The sequence below is a fragment of the Pseudophryne corroboree genome, chromosome 6, assembly GCF_028390025.1.
Source record: "Pseudophryne corroboree isolate aPseCor3 chromosome 6, aPseCor3.hap2, whole genome shotgun sequence".
NCBI lineage: Eukaryota > Metazoa > Chordata > Amphibia > Anura > Myobatrachidae > Pseudophryne > Pseudophryne corroboree.
This window is the reverse complement of record NC_086449.1, coordinates 256667015-256684963: the sequence shown is the minus strand read 5'-3', so window position 1 is coordinate 256684963 and position 17949 is coordinate 256667015. Positions and strand designations below refer to the sequence as shown.

At 47.9% G+C, this 17949-nt stretch overlaps 1 protein-coding gene across 1 annotated transcript in view; it reads left to right on the top strand.

Moving 5' to 3' along the window:
- The window catches only part of TMC3 (transmembrane channel like 3), a 125235-nt gene that overhangs the window by 89277 nt on the left and 18009 nt on the right, over positions 1-17949 (top strand). The window contains exons 17-21 of the mRNA XM_063929962.1: positions 2216-2326; positions 3494-3619; positions 11774-11852; positions 11936-11978; positions 13105-13371. Coding sequence (XP_063786032.1) covers positions 2216-2326; positions 3494-3619; positions 11774-11852; positions 11936-11978; positions 13105-13371 — 626 coding nt within the window. The remainder of the gene's footprint in view (positions 1-2215; positions 2327-3493; positions 3620-11773; positions 11853-11935; positions 11979-13104; positions 13372-17949) is intronic.

The window sequence follows — 17949 nt, the reverse complement described above, 5'->3', positions numbered from 1 at the left end:
ACGCTTATCTAGGCTTCTCTGCTGCGCCTAGGTGCACCAAGGTTTATTAGCATAAGCCTTTCATCTATTGTTCTCAGCTGCAATACAATACAGAGAGAACAATACATCAGGGGATTAAGTCATTACAGCAGGGGATTAAGTCCGACTGCCCTGGCTCAGTTAATCCTATTAAAGGCATAAATGAGGAGGGCTCCATCTGTATGTTCCCATATTCTCCTCCCCCATATTATGCACCAGACAGCCCAAATGCCTCAGTAATAGATAGTATTCTACAGAGAGCCCCCATCCCCCAAATTATATGCACCAGGTCCAGACCAGACACAGACAGCCCCCCCAGTAATAATTATATAAACCAGCCTCCAGTCCCCATCCCCCAATGATATGCACATCAGAACAGCCTGCCCCATAGTAACTATATGCTGCTGCTGGCACTGAAGCCCCCTCTACCCCAATCCTATGGCATATGGCTGCTCCACATCACCACATGATGTCTCTGCCTGACCAGATCTCCACTACTACCAGGTGGCAGGCCCTCACAAATGATATAAATATACTCACATAGTCACTCACAGCCTCCACACACCTCAGGCTCAGGTCAGGACCCACAGGCAACAGCGGCAGGCCAGTACAATCAGCTTCAGGACAGGCACAGGTATTCCACCGTGCTGGTCCATTCTGCTGTTGTAAAAAAATTGCGCCCTGATGGACCTCTTGCAGCATCCTCAAATGCCTACTGCGCATGTCAGATTCTCTGTCATCGTGCAGCAGCATAAGGACACTGAGGAGGAGGAGCCATACAGGGCCAAAGCCAGGCTCGGAGAAGACACTGCTCGCAGGTGCGGCGGCCTCACACTCAGTCAGTGCTTAGTCAGCAGCCGCTACACTGATTGAGTCAGATCATAGCAGCTGCGGTGGAATTATGGTACTTGGAGATGGCAGCCTGTGGCGCAATGGCATACCTCCCAACATGACCCTTTCCAGGAGGGACACAATGCTCTGTTCCAGGTCTTTCCTCTTCATTTAAAATTGCCCTCACCTGTGTTGATACACCTTTTTATCAATCAACTTGTTTAAAGCAAGTGAGGGCAATCCTAAATTAAGAGGGAAGTCCAGGAACAGAGCATTTTGTCCCTCCTGGAAAGGGTCATGTTGGGAGGTATGCAATGGCATTGGAGTGATCGGATGCATTTGATTCGGAGTGCACAGGAGCCTCAGCCTACTTACTTCTCAAATGTGCGGGGCAGGTGTATATGGGGTGAACGCCCTTTCCACCTCCCTTTAAATCTGCCACGGTCTCTCTCCTGCTACTCTGTCTTTCACTTGCCTCCTCTCTCTCCTCCATTTTGCTGCTTCCCCCTCTGTCTCCTGCCCCTCTGTCTCTATCCCTCTCTCTCCTGTTACTGTCTCACCTCTTCCATCTTGATGCTTCCTCACTTTGCTCTCTTGCACCTCTTTCTTTCTACCGTTACTCTGTCTCTCACTTGCCTCCTCCATCTTGCTGCTTCTCACTCTCCTGCCCCTCTGCATAAATAAACATCTGGTCTGGTGTATAATACTCACTCTCTGGTAGCAAATACTGTAAAAGCTCAGCTGTGAGCTTAGCTGGGGGGTGTTGAGCTATAACCCTACTTACACTAAGGGGAGTCGACTACGCCCTGTATGGGGGGGATTAGGTTGTCCACAGTGATGCCTGTCTCAACCCTTTCATACCTCCCTCTCTCTCGGTCTCTCTTTTTCTCACCTCCCTGCTCCCCCCCCCTCTCAACCCCCTTTGTCTCATCTCTTGCTCTCTTTCTCTCTGCCCCTGGTTGGTCTTTCTACTCCCTCTCCCCACTCTATCTCTCTGCTCATGCCTCCCCCTCTCTCTCTTCCCTTGCCTCCTCCTCTCTTTGTCTCCCCATGCTTCCCCTCCCTATGCCTATCTCTCTCACACAGTTACCAAAAAAGTGAAACCAGGCCCCTCCCCAGTCGACTACACTCCTTTTTCGGGAGGAATGGGTTCTGTTTTCCTTTTTGTTGGGAGGCGCCGTTCCTTATCTTGCCCTGGGCGCCAAAAACCCTAGTTACGCCTCTGTTCAGGAGTGATGGGTGTCTTTTACTGACCAATGTTACTTCATATCCAATGCCTGTCAGAGCATTCTATGCAATAAAATAGGAAACTTACAGAATGTATAATAATATTCTTACTCTATATCAACAATCTCTTCTTTTGCAGGTCCAATAACTTCTACCTTGCCATGCTCCTGTTCATGCTTTTCCTGTGCATGCTGCCAACTGTTTTTGCTATAGTAAGGTACAAGCCATCCGTAAACTGTGGACCGTTTAGGCAAGTTCTATCTTGGTAATATGTACAGTGTTTCCTACACCTTTGCAATAAATAGCTAACATATTTTATTATCTCTATAAAAGTAGGCACCATTTCAGCCATCAGTGGGGGGTAATTCAGACCTGATCGCTAGGCTGCGTTTTCTCACAGCCTGCGATCAGGTCTGAGCTGCGCATGCGTATGCATCGCAATGCGCAGGCGCGTCACACGGGTACAAAGCGGCTCGACGCTCAGCGATGGGTTTGTGCGACGGATCCGTTCACACAGGCGATTGCAAGGAGATTGACAGGAAGAAGGCGTTTCTGGGTGGTAACTGACCGTTTTCAGGGAAAGGTTGGAAAAACGCAGGCGTGTCCATACGTTTGCAGGGAGGGTTCCTGATGTTAATTCCGTTCCCCGACAGGCTGATGTGATCGCAGCGGCTGATTAAGTCCTGGGCTGCGCAGAGACTGCACAAAATCAGTTTGTGCAGCTCTGCTACACATGCGTTCGCACACTTGCACAGCTACAAGAGTCATTTACTAATAGCAATGGGATGCCACCTTTGTGCACCTTGCAATGCTCTTTCTTACGTTTAGTCCAGAATGATGGCTGTATCACTAATCACTGAGCTTTAAGGATCTACAGTTTTACACAGATTATCACAACAGTGAAATAGTGATATAATTATTAAAGTGTAACAGGTGTTTTCAGCAAGGCGTGTGTTTCTGGCCCCCTCCTCTGAGCAGCAATCCAGCCCTACATTTTACCTTGTGCCATCAAGTGGGTCCCTCCTCCTCTGCAGAGCCATGTTCCCAGTGATATTCAGGAAGATGGTGCATGCGCACAAGAGGGCAAAGTGCCAGAGTCTTTGCTTTCACTGTGCAGCGCCATCAACCTGAAGATGTCACTGGGAAGATGGTGGCATGAATGAGGAGGGACCTGCTTGCCGGCACAAGGTAAGTATACTCTGGGTGCACGGGACCCATGTGCACCGCAATCCCTGCACCCATTATAAATACACCTATGCTTTATGTCACTAAAATTATATGGTAATAAACTTACACGATGTGCCACTTTAAAAACTGTGGGAAAAAGTGTGAAATAATACTGCTATCTACTGTGTTAGAGAAGCTTAGAGTTATAGTTTGTACTATATTAATAACATTGAGGCAATTATCTTGACAGTGGACAAGAGAAGATTTATGACATAATTTCTGAAACCATTGAAGCAGATTTTCCAGCTTGGTTCAACAAGGTGATGAGCTATGTCAGCAGTCCTGTCGTGGTCCTTCCAGCTTTACTTCTTCTCTTGTAAGTGTTCTTTGGACCATGAACCTGGCTTCAAACACAGCAAGAAATTCCACAGCAACGTTAGCACCAACCTGATACATGACTAAACAGCCAAGGTTAAACTCCTACTCCTGTGTAGCTATATGTCTTGTCGCTGCATATAGGGCCTAATTCAGACCTGATCGCTCCTGCGAATTTGCAGAGGTTTGTGATCGGATAGTCGCCGCCCAGACAGAGTGAAATTTCGCCCTGTGCAAGTCTGCGTATGCCCTGTGAAAAGCTTTGCAAACGCCGGTCAGCAACTCACTCACCATCGAATGTTTTTTCCAGTCTGTGCGTAGACCAGGACTTACTCCTACAGTGCAAAAGACACAGGTTGATCGGGCCGGAGCTGACAACACGCACACTCACTAAAAATGCTTGGCAACGCCTGCGTTTTTCCTGACACTCCCAGAAAACATGTTACCACCTCCAAGCGTCCGCTTCCTGTCAATCAACCTGCGTTCGCCTTGCGATCAAAAATGACACTGATATATTTTGCAGTTTGGACTCGCCCATTGTGCATTATAATCCATACGCAGGCGCAGTCGTTCGATAATTATCCGACTTGCGAATTCGCACAACAGTGATCAGGTCTGAATTACCCCCTTAGGGATCATAAAACCTACATAAGCAATGTACTGTCAGCACACTAGAGCATTCATAGTGAATGCTGGACAAGAACTACCAATTTATAAAAAATGCACCGCAATTCATCCAGTCCATCATAATTGATGTTACACTTTTCAGATGCACAGGACCCTGATGTTCAGGAAACTGCCCACACGCAAGACCCGTTCTGCATCCTGCGATAGCATCTCAGATATGTGATCGCCTTTGCCTGATTGACAGGTAGAGGTGTTTGCAGGGAGGAACGGGGGTGGCCCGCGTTGTCAGAAATGGGGACGTGTCGCCAGGGCCGGTGCTAGGGTGTTCGGCGCCCTCCTGCAAACTATAAATTTGCGCCCTCCCATACTTTACAAAGCAGTGACACGTATACACATAATGCTCCCTGTAGTTGTTCCGCTTACACACGTAACGCCCCCTGTACCAGTGATGCTTACACAGGTAACGCCCCTCTGTACCAGTGATGCCTACACATGTAATGCCCACTTTACCAATGACGTAACGCCTACACACGTAACTCCACCCTGTACCAGTGACGCATACACACGTAACGCCCCCTGTACCAGTGACGCTTACACACGTAAAGCCCCCTGTACCAGTGACGCTTATATGCGTAACGCCCCCTATAGTAGTGTTGCTTACACACGTAACATCCCAGTACCAGTTTCGCTTACACACGTAACACCCCCTGTATTAGTTACGCTTACACACGTAACACAGCATACACATGTAACGCCCCCTGTACCAGTGACGCTTACACATGTAATGCCCCGTTGTACCAGTGATGCTTACACACGTAACGCTCCCCTGTACCAGTGATACTTACACACGCAATGCCCCCTGTACCAGTGATGCTTACACACGTAATGCCCCCTGTAGTAGTGATGCTTACACACGCAAAGCCCCGCGTATTAGTGACACTTACACATGTAACGCAGTGTACACTCGTAATGCCCTCTGTAGCGGTGACGCTTACACACGCAACGCCCCCTTTACCAGTGACGCTACACGTAACACCCCCCTGTACCAGTGATGCTAACACACGTAACTCCCTCTGTAGTAGTGACGCTTACACACGTAATGCCCCCTGTAGCAGTGATGCTTACAAACGTAACACCCCTGTAACAGTGACGCTTACACACACAACACCCCCTGTAGCAGTGCCGCTTACAAACACGCAACGCCCCCTCTCTCTGCTCCGGAATATGGTGGTGCTTCAAATGGGGAGGGAGTCATGGTCGGGGGGCATAGCTTTCGACTGCTGTATCTAGAACAGCACAACCCATCGCCTTGGGACTTGGCTGCTCGTAAACTGGTGGTGCTTGAACGCTGGGAACCTCCTCCCCTTCCCACAGGTGCTGCCAGCGGGCCCGGGAGAGCGGGTAGAAGACAGGAGGGAGAGCCGCAGCTAGGCTGCCTCCAGTGTGGCTGCGGGAGGCGGGGTAACACTGCGGCAGTTTCCTCATCATTTTGAGTTCGAGGCAGCCATGTACCCTCATATGCGTCGGGTTGGCCCTGCGCTATCTCCATTACTCATGCTATTTAAAAAAAAAGAGGCAGAAACAACAGGGGGAACACAGTCTCGCGTGCCCTCTCCCATTCCTGGATCCACTAGCGCACTGTGCACACATACATAGATTGTATAGGGGAACACTGACACACACACACACACACACACACACACACACAGGGACCAGGAGCATACTGACACACTAACAAATTGTATATAGGCACACTGACACACACTATATAGGTCCCAGGGTCACACTTACAAACACTGTTTATAGGCACACTGACACACACACACACACACACACACACACACACACACACACACACGTTGTAGAGCTGGTAGCCATGCAGAGGCACATACCTCCAAACTGTGTCACAGTGCAGCTCCAGCTCCCCCTCCTCACCTGATATTGCACGCCACTGATTGTCTGCTTCCCCCTTCTCCCTGGCATCGCGGGAGGGCTAGGAGCCGGGAGGATGCACAGCTGCACTATCAAAGTGTAGCCTGAGCGGCTGCGGCGCCAGCAGTATAGACAGTCTCTCACTGTCTGAGCAGCGTCTGGCGCTCTACGCGGCCGCGTATCGCGCGTATGCGTCGGTCCGGCCCTGACCGCACGGCAGCATGTGGGAGCTGGGAGGGTAGGCAGCGGCAGCGTCCCTTTAGGATGCGGCACCCGGGCAAGAATCCTCTTTGCCCGCGGCAAGAGCTGCTCCTGCAGGCGCCGCAGCAGCAGCATTAGGGGGACATCAGCTCAGTACAGGAATGTAGAGCAGGGAGAGCGACTCTCCATTCCTGGCGCCTCCCTGCACTGCATCCCTTTGCTGAGTGGCTTGCGCCGGCTCTGCGTGTTGCCCCGATTTTCCGGGAGTGGTGAGGCCAAGGACTATGACGCTGTTGCAATTTCCATGGCCTTGCAAGCCGCATTGCGGCTGCAAGTCTGAGTAAGGTAGATGGTCGTGATGTTTTTGCCGAACTGCAATAACATCACAGTTTTTTGCAATCACAAATGCAGGAAGGAGGTGGTATGCAGGAAGGAGGTGGTATTCAGGAAGGAGGTGGTATGCACCTCCTCCTGCATTTGCATTGCTAAGGATCATAATGCAAAACTGCTAAGAGCAGCTTTGCAATTGCTATCCAACCTGAATAGGAAGGCAGTCACAATACCCTTACAGTCCCGACAGTCGGCATGCCGACTATCAGGGACTATTCACACTCGTGGGTGTCTACAACACCCATAGAGTGGGAACATAACCTGTGGCGAGCTCAGCTTAGCTCGCAGCGTGGCAAGCAAAGCGAGCCCACATGGGGGTTCGTTCCACTTGCGCCCCCCGCCAGCCACCTGCAAGCCAGGATTCTGGGGTAAGTATGGTAACCGGCAGTCTCCTGACCACCGGTCATGCATACCCAACCCCCTTAATAAGGCCCACAGTGTGGTAATGTGATACCACAAAGCAGCTAAGAGGACAGACTGCTGCACAGTTATACAAATGCATTGTAATAATATATACCTGCTGACATTTTGGAAATAGGACACCGAAGTCGTGCTCACCTCAAAAAGGGGGCATGGCCTCCATAAGGAGAGCTTGACTTTGCGGGAAACCCCGTGCCGGCATATCACGCTCCCATTTTTCCTCACTGTGGGGGCATGTCTAGTGCTCTGTGAGCATCTGGCCATGCCACCTGCACAGATGCTTATTTTGGGAGGATGGATGGTTTTAGACAGCGGCGATTCCTACTTTCTTGGAGGAGGGGGCTGCCGCTGGCCATGCTGCCAGCTCCCTTGTCCCTACTGTCAGATCTCTGTTCCCTTGTACCCGCTGGCCGTTCGGGTCCCAGCATCTGTAGTGTACGATGTGGTTCACACCAGTACCTCTCTCCTGTGAATAGATTCTATATGCATGTGCACAGCATCTATTCACTGCCGCTGGCCGTGCTACCGGATCCCTGCTCCCTTGTACCCGCTGGCCGTCCGGGTCCCAGCATCTGTAGTGTACTATGTGGTTCACACCGGTACCTCTCTACTGTGAATAGATTCTGTATGCATGTGCACAGCATCTATTCACTGCCGCTGGCCATGCTACTGGATCCCTGCTCCCTTGTACCCGCTGGCCGTTCGGGTCCCAGCATCTGTAGTGTACGATGTGGTTCACACCAGTACCTCTCTCCTGTGAATAGATTCTATATGCATGTGCACAGCATCTATTCACTGCCGCTGGCCGTGCTACCGGATCCCTGCTCCCTTGTACCCGCTGGCCGTCCGGGTCCCAGCATCTGTAGTGTACTATGTGGTTCACACCGGTACCTCTCTACTGTGAATAGATTCTGTATGCATGTGCACAGCATCTATTCACTGCCGCTGGCCATGCTACTGGATCCCTGCTCCCTTGTACCCGCTGGCCGTTCGGGTCCCAGCATCTGTAGTGTACGATGTGGTTCACACCAGTACCTCTCTCCTGTGAATAGATTCTATATGCATGTGCACAGCATCTATTCACTGCCGCTGGCCGTGCTACCGGATCCCTGCTCCCTTGTACCCGCTGGCCGTCCGGGTCCCAGCATCTGTAGTGTACTATGTGGTTCACACCGGTACCTCTCTACTGTGAATAGATTCTGTATGCATGTGCACAGCATCTATTCACTGCCGCTGGCCATGCTACTGGATCCCTGCTCCCTTGTACCCGCTGGCCGTTCGGGTCCCAGCATCTGTAGTGTACGATGTGGTTCACACCAGTACCTCTCTTCTGTGAATAGATTGTGTATGCATGTGCACAGCATCTATTCACTGCTGTTCTGCCACGCGTGAGAGCCTGTGTTGAACTAGTTAATTGATAAGAAAGGTGTTTCACCACAGGAGATGGCAATCATAGGGGGATATTCAATTGTTTGGAAAGTAAGGTGGGCGTCTGTTTTTCTCTATCTAATAGACAGGAAAAAACAGACACCCAACCGACTTTCAAACATTTGAATTCCCCCCATAGAATAAGAGGTAAGTCCATTAGCAGAGCATTCTGTCCTGGAGAGGGTCATGTTGGCAGTATGTGTGAGGGCATACACTGCCGATGCGGTCGACTTTCAACTTAGATAATGTTGCATTGGATAAACTTGCTGGACAACCTGGCATGCCCATATGATCAATATTTTTTAATCCATTTCCTGCATACACTATACAATTATCTGGCCAACTGTTGATATATTGGGCAGATAATTGGATGTATTCCCAGCTTTATTCGGTAATGTCAAATAGTGTTGAAACAAAAACAAAGCAACTTTAAAGTTTTTTCTTAAATAAAAACAGTGATTGATTACATAAGTATATACCTCTTGTTTTGTGAGTGTGGTTGGGTAAATCTCTAATAATAATCCACTTCTGGGTAGCTTTCGTCAAATCTTAATTTGCAGTATTACTCAAACTCCATCATGTTGGACTGAGACTGATGGTGAACAGCAATTTTCTAATCACTCTTCGGACTCTTAAAGGGATTCATAGGTCTCTTGTAGACTGCAAACGATTTTCCTCCAAAAGTTGTCTGTATCCATATTTTTATTCTCTAATTTTATTTGCCAGATGCTGAACTAGAGTAGCATCCTCATAGGACTATACTTCAGCCACCTTGCTTTATGGTAGGGATGTTGTTCTTGGGATGCTACAGGCTGTTCCTCCACTTGATATGCGGGTCTATGACATGTTTCTGCCAAATGGTATCTTTGTCAGAGTTGCTATAGACCTCTTGTTGGCGGTAATTCCAAGTTGATCGCAGCAGGAATTTTGTTAGCAGTTGGGCAAAGCCATGTGCACTGCAGGGGAGGAAGATTTAACATGTGCAGAGAGAGTTAGATTTGGGTGGGGTGTGTTCAATCTGCAATCTAAATTGCAGTGTAAAAATAAAGCAGCCAGTATTTACACTGCACAGAAACAAAATAACCCACCCAAATCTAACTCTCTCTGCACGTTATATCTGCCTCCCCTGCAGTGCACATGGTTTTGCCCAACTGCTAAAAAATTTCCTGCTGCGATCAACTTGGAATTACCCCCGTTGTTCCTTCTAACAAACTCCCTTCCTGCACAGATGCTTATTTTGGGAGGATTTAGACAGCAGCAGCTCCTACCTTCGTGGAGGAGGTGGTTGCCACTGGCCGTACTGCCGGCTCACATGTCCCTGCTACCGGATCCCTGCTCCCTTGTACCCGCTGGCCGTCCGGGTCCCAGCATCTGTAGTGTACTATGTGGTTCACAGGTGCCGGGACCGGCGAATGCGCAGTAGCGGTGATGGTACTGCGTATGTGCAAATTCCTGGCTTCTGTGGACTGCATCGGCTGCATCCCATAGTAGCCGCCTAGGGCTGCCCGAAAAGGCAGAGAGTGGCTTCCTACAGTAAGCCAGCTCTGCTATTCGCTTCCCAGTCTGGCAGGCCCAGAGGGAGAAATACCTCCCAATGGGACGTCCTGCAGTGTCTGTGACTGGCAGGTAGGAATACCAATAGGAAGTCACTGCCAGTCGCAGTGAAGCCAGTGCAGCCTCATGGACTGCAGCTGGCTTCACAGACACTGTGCTGAAGTGGCAAATTTTACTTGGGAGGGCTGCAATCCAATGTCTTTAGACAATCTCACAGTTAAGTTAAATTCTCTCAATTTATTTATAGTGACTTTGACAATGCTAAGGCATAAAGTAGGTTCTCAAATTTGGTCCTCCGTTCCCAAAACAGTTCATGTTTTCCTGGTCTCCTCACAGAATCACAAGTGAAATAATTAGCTCCACTTGGGGAACTGTTAAAATGTGTCAGTGAGTAATGAATACACCTGTGCACCTGCTGGGTGACCTGGAAAACGTGAACTATTTGGGATCATGAGGACTGAGTTTGAAAACCCGTGAGGCGGGCCGAAGAGCGGTAATCGCCTCTGTAAGTATTCTCTCTCTCTCTCTCTCTCAATGTGTAAAATGGGGACACCTGCCGTAATGTGTGAAATGGGGACTCTTGCCTGCCGTAGTGTGGGGATTTAATGTATCAAGGGCATTGCGGTGTGTGGCATAATATGGTGCAGGGGGCATTACTGTGTGGGGCTTAATATGGTAGAATTTTTTTTTCCTGTGGTGGTCGTGATCTGTTGGAGCAGGGTCAAAAACTGGATTGTGAGGTAGTCTTTTCAGACGAGGCCATGCCCATTTAAATGAGGCCACACCCATTTAGACGAGGCCACGCCTCCTTATCAGGTGCGCGCGCAAGTTTTTGTTTTTTTCTAGGTGTGTGTGTGGGGGTGGGGCACATTTTTTATGTCATGGAGGGGCGCATTTTTAAATCTTGCACTGGGAGCCAAATTGGCTAGAAACAGCCCTGAAGTTCAGGTACAACCATGTAATTGTACACAGGTGGATTCCAATCAATGAATAGGACCCCTGTACAAGGGTGAACTTGTGTGCATCTTTGCAAAAAGATTTATTTATTTAATCAGATATGTCTTTTTTATTTTTTAATTAAGAGCTGTGTTAAGAATATCCAAACAAATTATTTGTGATTCCATGATGTAAATAAATAAAATGTCTAACGGTTAGAATAATTTCTTGTATAGATATTTATAGTATGGGAAATAAAGTAAAATATGAGATTTCAACACAATTACTGCTATTAATGTTTATAAACTTCTGTTTCTTGAAATGAACCCCTCCCCCCCCCCCCCCAAAAAAAAACCCCTCTGAATTTAAAATTAAATAATAAAGTGTAAGCAAATGATATTACATAAAATGAAATATGCTGATTTTTCTTTGAATGACTTTCACAAATATCTATCTTTAGGGAAATGTATCAAACTTTCGAGAGAGATAAAGTTGAAAATTTGCCCTTAGCAAGTAGTTTCTAGCTATTTATCTGGCACAGTCTATAAAATGACAGATGCTTATTGGTTGGTATGGCAACTTCTCCACAGGTTTGATACATCTCCCCTTTTGTTTCTTATTTGTACTTTGTTTACTGTGAATTAAAATGTGTTTATTTGTATTGTAGTATGTTAATCTATTATCTTCAGAGCATTGCAAGGTCACTGAAGTTCACTAATAATCAGCTACGGGCACAGATCCAAACTGTAAGTACAGGACAAACTGTGACTCACTAAGTGCATTCTCTTTTTTGTTGTTGTTATTAGAATAATTATTATTATTATTTCAGGAAAGAAGTGAGGATAAGAAAAAAGTCTTTCAAATGTCTGTAGGTAGGTTTTGTGATTACTTTGCTGGAAAGATGCAATCAGATTCTGCCACTTTACAAGTACAGTTTAGGAAATGAAAGCAGTCATTGGTCTGGTAACTAGGAGTTCTGTTACTATTATTTACAGATATGTCCACATACATCTATCAGCAAATCACACCAAATAGCCCCATTTGTCACACCACAGATTTTGTGACTAAGCCGCGCCATTTGTCCCTGCGCACACTTTCGTACTGAACCTGTTTCTTAGTTGCATCGCTTAGTTGCAGTCTGTCAGATGACCCTAAGTGCCAAGTACACTACAAGCGACTTTGAATGCAGCTACAATGTGACAGAGATGCTAAATTAAGAAATAGGTGCATAAGTCTTTGAATTGCTACCGATGACGGAGCGTCTAAATTGCGCCGTGCATCTAGCACCATGTGGCGCAAAAAGGATAGATGTATGAGGACATATTTGTACCAGTAGAACAGGTTTCACAAATTTCCTTCCAAACACATATAGTATCTCTCTACGTAGTCTATACTGTTATGATTTGTGGCACCAGAAAGAGGAGCTTGTTGGAAAAAACAAGTGTAGCTTTGATAGAATACTGACATAGTTGGACAGATATGGGGTATAACAATATTGATTTAACTTTTTCAATTTGATAACTGCAATGCAAACATTAAAGCAACATAACATTCCTTTTATAGCCTAAACTAGGCTGTAGCCTATGAATCTACAAAGAACCAGTGACATACCTGCGGTAATACTTACTTAATAGTCATGAGGACTGACTGGTATTCATATAGTAATAGTTCCTAGTGATTTAATAATCCACATTCTTAAAGGTATACTGTACATACCAAAAAAATGGATATATCCACTGTGCTTAGACACACCACTCAAAATAAGCATATAGGAAATTCTCTGTGTCTACAAGACTTTTCTCATTTGCGAACACCAATGTTTCATGGTAATGTGGGTCTGGTTTGGGTGATCATGGGATAGGCTTATTTGTGTCTTCATTCTGCTCTTTGAAATGTTGGGAAGTATGAGGTACTGTAGGTGATGTTTTCACTTTAATGGACTTGTGACTTTTCTGGAGTGTCCCTGCTTATGTAAATAACTACAATTTGTGTTCTCAGCTCGATTCCAGAATACAGACGGACATGACAAAAAGCGAGAACAAGACAGTGACATAATCAGCCCAGAGTCATCCCTGCATTCTTCTACACCACGAAAGAATGGCAGCGTGGTGAACTTTGAGTCCCCAGTCAACAAACTCAGTCGAATACAAACTATCTCGCAGTCTGCTCCACGTGCGGTAGTTCATCAAACTTCTAGTGTAACCCTGAGCCCTACTGTGTCTAGGGTAAAACAGCAGAGAGCAGAGCACCTTTCAAACAGGTACAGTTCAAGTAAAAATAATACTGTACATTAATGGGTAAATATATTTATTTAAGTGGGTTTACAGTGCCCTGCTAAAGTATTCACCCCCCTTGGCTTTTTACCTATTTTGTTAAATTATAACCTGTAATTTAATTTTTTTTTAATCTGAATTTTATGTGATGGATATGCACAAAATAGTCTAAGTTGGTGGAGTGAAAATAGGATTTTGGTACCTACCAGTAAATCCTTTTCTCGTAGTCCGTAGAGGATTCTGGGGTCCACATTAGTACCATGGGGTATAGACGGGTCCACCAGGAGCCATTGAAACTTTGACCTGGAACAATAACGCCAAAGCTTCTTGTTGAGACGAGAGGCCATCATGTCTATTTGGGGTAGACCCCAAAGATCTGTTACCTCCTTGAACACCTCCGGATGGAGGCCCCACTCTCCCGGATGGAGATCGTGTCTGCTGGGGAAGTCTGCTTCCCAGTTGTCTACTCCCGTAATGAAGATGGCTGACAGCGCCAACGCGTGCTTTTCTGTCCAGAGTAGTATTCTGGTGACCTCTGACATCGCCGCTCTGCTCTTCGTTCCACCCTGTCGGTTTATGTAAGCCACTGTAGTTACGTTGTCCGACTGTACTTGAATGGCCCTGTTTCTTAGAAGATGGGCCGCTTGAAGAAGACCGTTGTAGACGGCTCTTAGTTCCAGAATGTTGATGGGCAGGCCAGTTTCCAGGCTCGACCATCTTCCTTGGAAGGTCACCCCTAGAGTGACTGCTCCTCAGCCTCGGAGGCTCGCATCAGTCGTTAGCAGGACCCAGTCCTGAATTCCGAACCTGCGGCCTTCCAGGAGGTGAGGCAATTGGAGCCACCAGAGGAGTGATATCCTTGCCCTTGGTGACAGACGAATTCTCTGATGCATGTGGAGGTGAGAACCCGACCACTTGTCCAGGAGGTCCAGTTGGAAGGTCCGAGTATGAAACCTCCCGTACTGGAGAGCCTCGTAGGAGGCCACCATCTTTCCCAATAGGCGAATGCATTGATGAACCGACACCCGGGGTAGCTTCAAGACACCCCGGACCATGGATTGGATCACCAACGCCTTGTCTCGCGGAAGGAACACCCGCTGTACTTCCGTATCCAGGAACACTCCCAGAAACGACAAACTTCGGGTCGGTTCCAAATGTGACTTTGGAAAATTCAGAATCCACCCGTGACTCTGAAGCAGCCGTGTTGTGAGAACAATGGATTGCAGCAACCTTTCCCTGGACAATGCCTTTATCAGGAGATCGTCCAGATAAGGAATGATGTTCACGCCCTGTTTTTTGAGTAGCATCATCATCTCTGCCATTACCTTGGTAAACACCCTCAGTGCTGTGGAGAGGCCGAACGGCAGAGCCTGGAACTGAAAATGACAGTCCAGCAACACAATTCGGAGATAAGCCTGACGCGGTAGCCAGATCGGAATGTGAAGGTACGCATCCTTGATATTCAGGGATACCAGGAATTCCCCCTCTTCCAGACCTGATATTACCGCCCTGAGAGACTCCATCTTGAACTTGAACTCCCTTAGAAAGGGGTTCAATGATTTTAGGTTCAGGATGGGCCTGACCGAACCATCCGGTTTCGGTACCACGAAAAGGTTCGAATAGTAACCCTTTGTCAGCATGTGCGGTGGTACTGGCACAATGACTTGTGCCTCTACCAGCCTTTGAACAGCCTCTTGTAGCACTGTGCTGTCCTCCAACAGAGTTGGTAAGCCCGACTTGAAAAAACGATGAGGGGGAGACTTTGACATTCCAGCCTGTATCCCTGAGAGACAATATCCACCACCCAGGGATCCAGGCCGGAGGAGACCCAGACATGACTGAACTGTCTGAGTCTCGCTCCCATGGGCCCCACCACCGGGCAGCCCCGTCCACCGTCATGCGGAGGACTTAGGGGTACCTGAAGCAGGCTTTTTGTTCTTGGGAACCTGCAGCGGCAGGTTTCTTGGACTTAACTTTACCTTCCCTGAAGAAAGTACTGGATGATTTGGCCTTTCTGGACTTGCTGGGCCGAAAGGACTGCTGCGAAGCTGAGGAGAAGGATCTCGCTGTAGCGGTAGATATCCACGCGTCTAGGGCTTCCTCAAAGAGAGCTTGACCTGTCTAGGGTAGCGACTCCACACTTTTTCTGGATTCGGCGTCAGCTGACCACTGGCGGAGCCACAGTCCCCGACGAGCTGAAACACACATGGAAGAAATTCCCGCAGCCATGGAACCCAGGTCTTTCATAGATTCTACCATGAAACCTGCATGATCATGATTGTTGCGTAAATACAATGCAACATTATCCCTATCCATCGTATCCAAATCCTCCATCAAGTCAGCCGACCACTTCACTATAGCCTTAGCAATCCATGCACTAGCAATAGTGGGACGTAATATAGCCCCTGAAGCAGTGTACACTGATTTCAGAGTATTATCAATTTTTCTATCCGCCGGCTCCTTTAAGGCGGTAGATCCCAGTACCGGTAAAACCACCTTTTTTTAAGAGTCTAGATACAGATGCGTCAACAATTGGCGGGTTTTCCCACTTTTTCCTATCCTCCTCAGGGAAAGGAAAAGCTACCAGAATCCTCTTAGGGATCTGAAACTTCTTTTCAGGATTCAACCAGGCCTTTTCAAATATAGCATTCAGCTCTTTTGACGCAGGGAAGGTTAGCAAGGCTTTCTTGTTTTCCGTGAAAAAAGCCTCCTCAACCTGCTCAGGTGTGGTATCATTAACATTTAACACATCCCTGATAGCCTCTATCAACAACTGCACCCCCCTTGCAAGAGATGCAGACCCCCGCAATACATCCCCATCACCATCTGTAGTGTCAGAATCGGTATCCGTGTCGTCTTGTGTTACCTGCAGAAGAGCACGTTTGTGGGGATATATAGAGGGGTGACCTGAGGTACCTGACAAGGGCCACACAGCCATAGGGGACTGCAAAACCTGGGTTGCCGACTCATTACTGGTACCCTGTCAGAAATTTGAGTAATCCAAGTCCTAATAGAGGAAAACCACTCTGGTTCCCTTGCTGAAATCTGTGCTAAACCAGTGCTAACCTGATTACATGGAATGGGATCATCCTGGGAGGATAAATCCTCTGCAGCATATGACACGGTATCCCTGGACATTGCTGCTGGTGATCACCAAACACACCACACACACACACACACACACACACACACACACACACACACACACACACACACACACAGGATGGGGTTAACAGAGTTTCCCCCCCAAGAATGGCAAGAGAGAGACAGAGATTGGAGCCAACACACACCAGCGCTTAACAACAGGAGAAAAGCCCCTTACCAGCGCTGACTTGTGCACCTTAATAGGACACACAGTCAAACAATTAGCCTACCCTCCCTTCTACAACCCCCTTGTACTGTTACAGTAATCTGGAGCTGCTGTGGAGGGACCAGGATCTACCTTCAGCAAACAGCATGCAGGAAAATGGCGCTGGAACGCTGCAAGGTCCGCTCTGAGAAGCTCCGCCCCCTTCATGGCGCTGTCTTCCCGCTCATCTGAGTTTGAAAATGGTCTGAGGAGTTGTGCTGGCTGGGATCCCTGGGGCCCGACAGGCTTGCTGACTAATTGTGAGGGGTAGGCGCTGGCCCAGGGCGCCCCTCACAGTGTGCCTCTAGAACCATCCTGGAGCGCGGTTAATACCGCACTCCAACCCCTGTTGCCGCCATCTTCACACCGGCCCCCCGCTTGCTAGTGGGGTCGGTGACTAACTCACCACTTGCTTCAGCTCTGTAAGGGGTCGGCGGCATGCTGCTGGGGTGAGTGGTTCCCCTGCGGCAGAGACCGATTAGCCCCTCTGGAGCTCAGTGTCCAGTCAGCGGAGTCAGTGGCTCAGACCCCGCAGGGCGGACACAGCCTTAGTCCCATGCTGCAGGGAGGCTGTTGCCAGAAGCCTCCCTGTAAAATAAAAAACTGTAAAACTAAACTTTAGTAGGAAAGCTCAGGAGAGCTCCCCTAGCTGTGACCGGCTCCTCTGGGCACATTTTCAAAAACTGAGTCTGGTAGGAGGGGCATAGAGGGAGGAGCCAGCCCACACTCTTAAACACAGCATCCTCTAGGACGTTAGAGAAATGAGAAAAATGTATATAAAAAATAATTTTTATAAATAAAAATGTGAAAATTGGAATGTGCATATGTATTCACCCCCTTTGCTATGAAGCCCCTCAAAAGTTCTGGTGCAACCAATTACCTTCAGAAGCTACATAATTAGTTAAATGAAATTTGGAGAGGAAGATGAGCTGGGCGGCAGCATTGAGGACAGATTGCAGTGGGGAGAGATGTGTGTGAGGGAGGCCAGATAGGAGATTACAGTAGTCAAATCTGGAGATGACCAGTGAGTAGATGAGTGTCAGTAGCATCCTGAGTGAGGAAGGGTCTGATCCTAGAAATATTTTTGACATGGAAAAGGCATGTCTGCAAAAGGCAATGAATGTGTGGTTTGAAGGGGAGGGAGAAGTCAAGGATAACTCCAAGACATCGCACTTGGGGGCTAGAGCAGATGGAAGTGCTGTCAACAGATAATGAGATTGT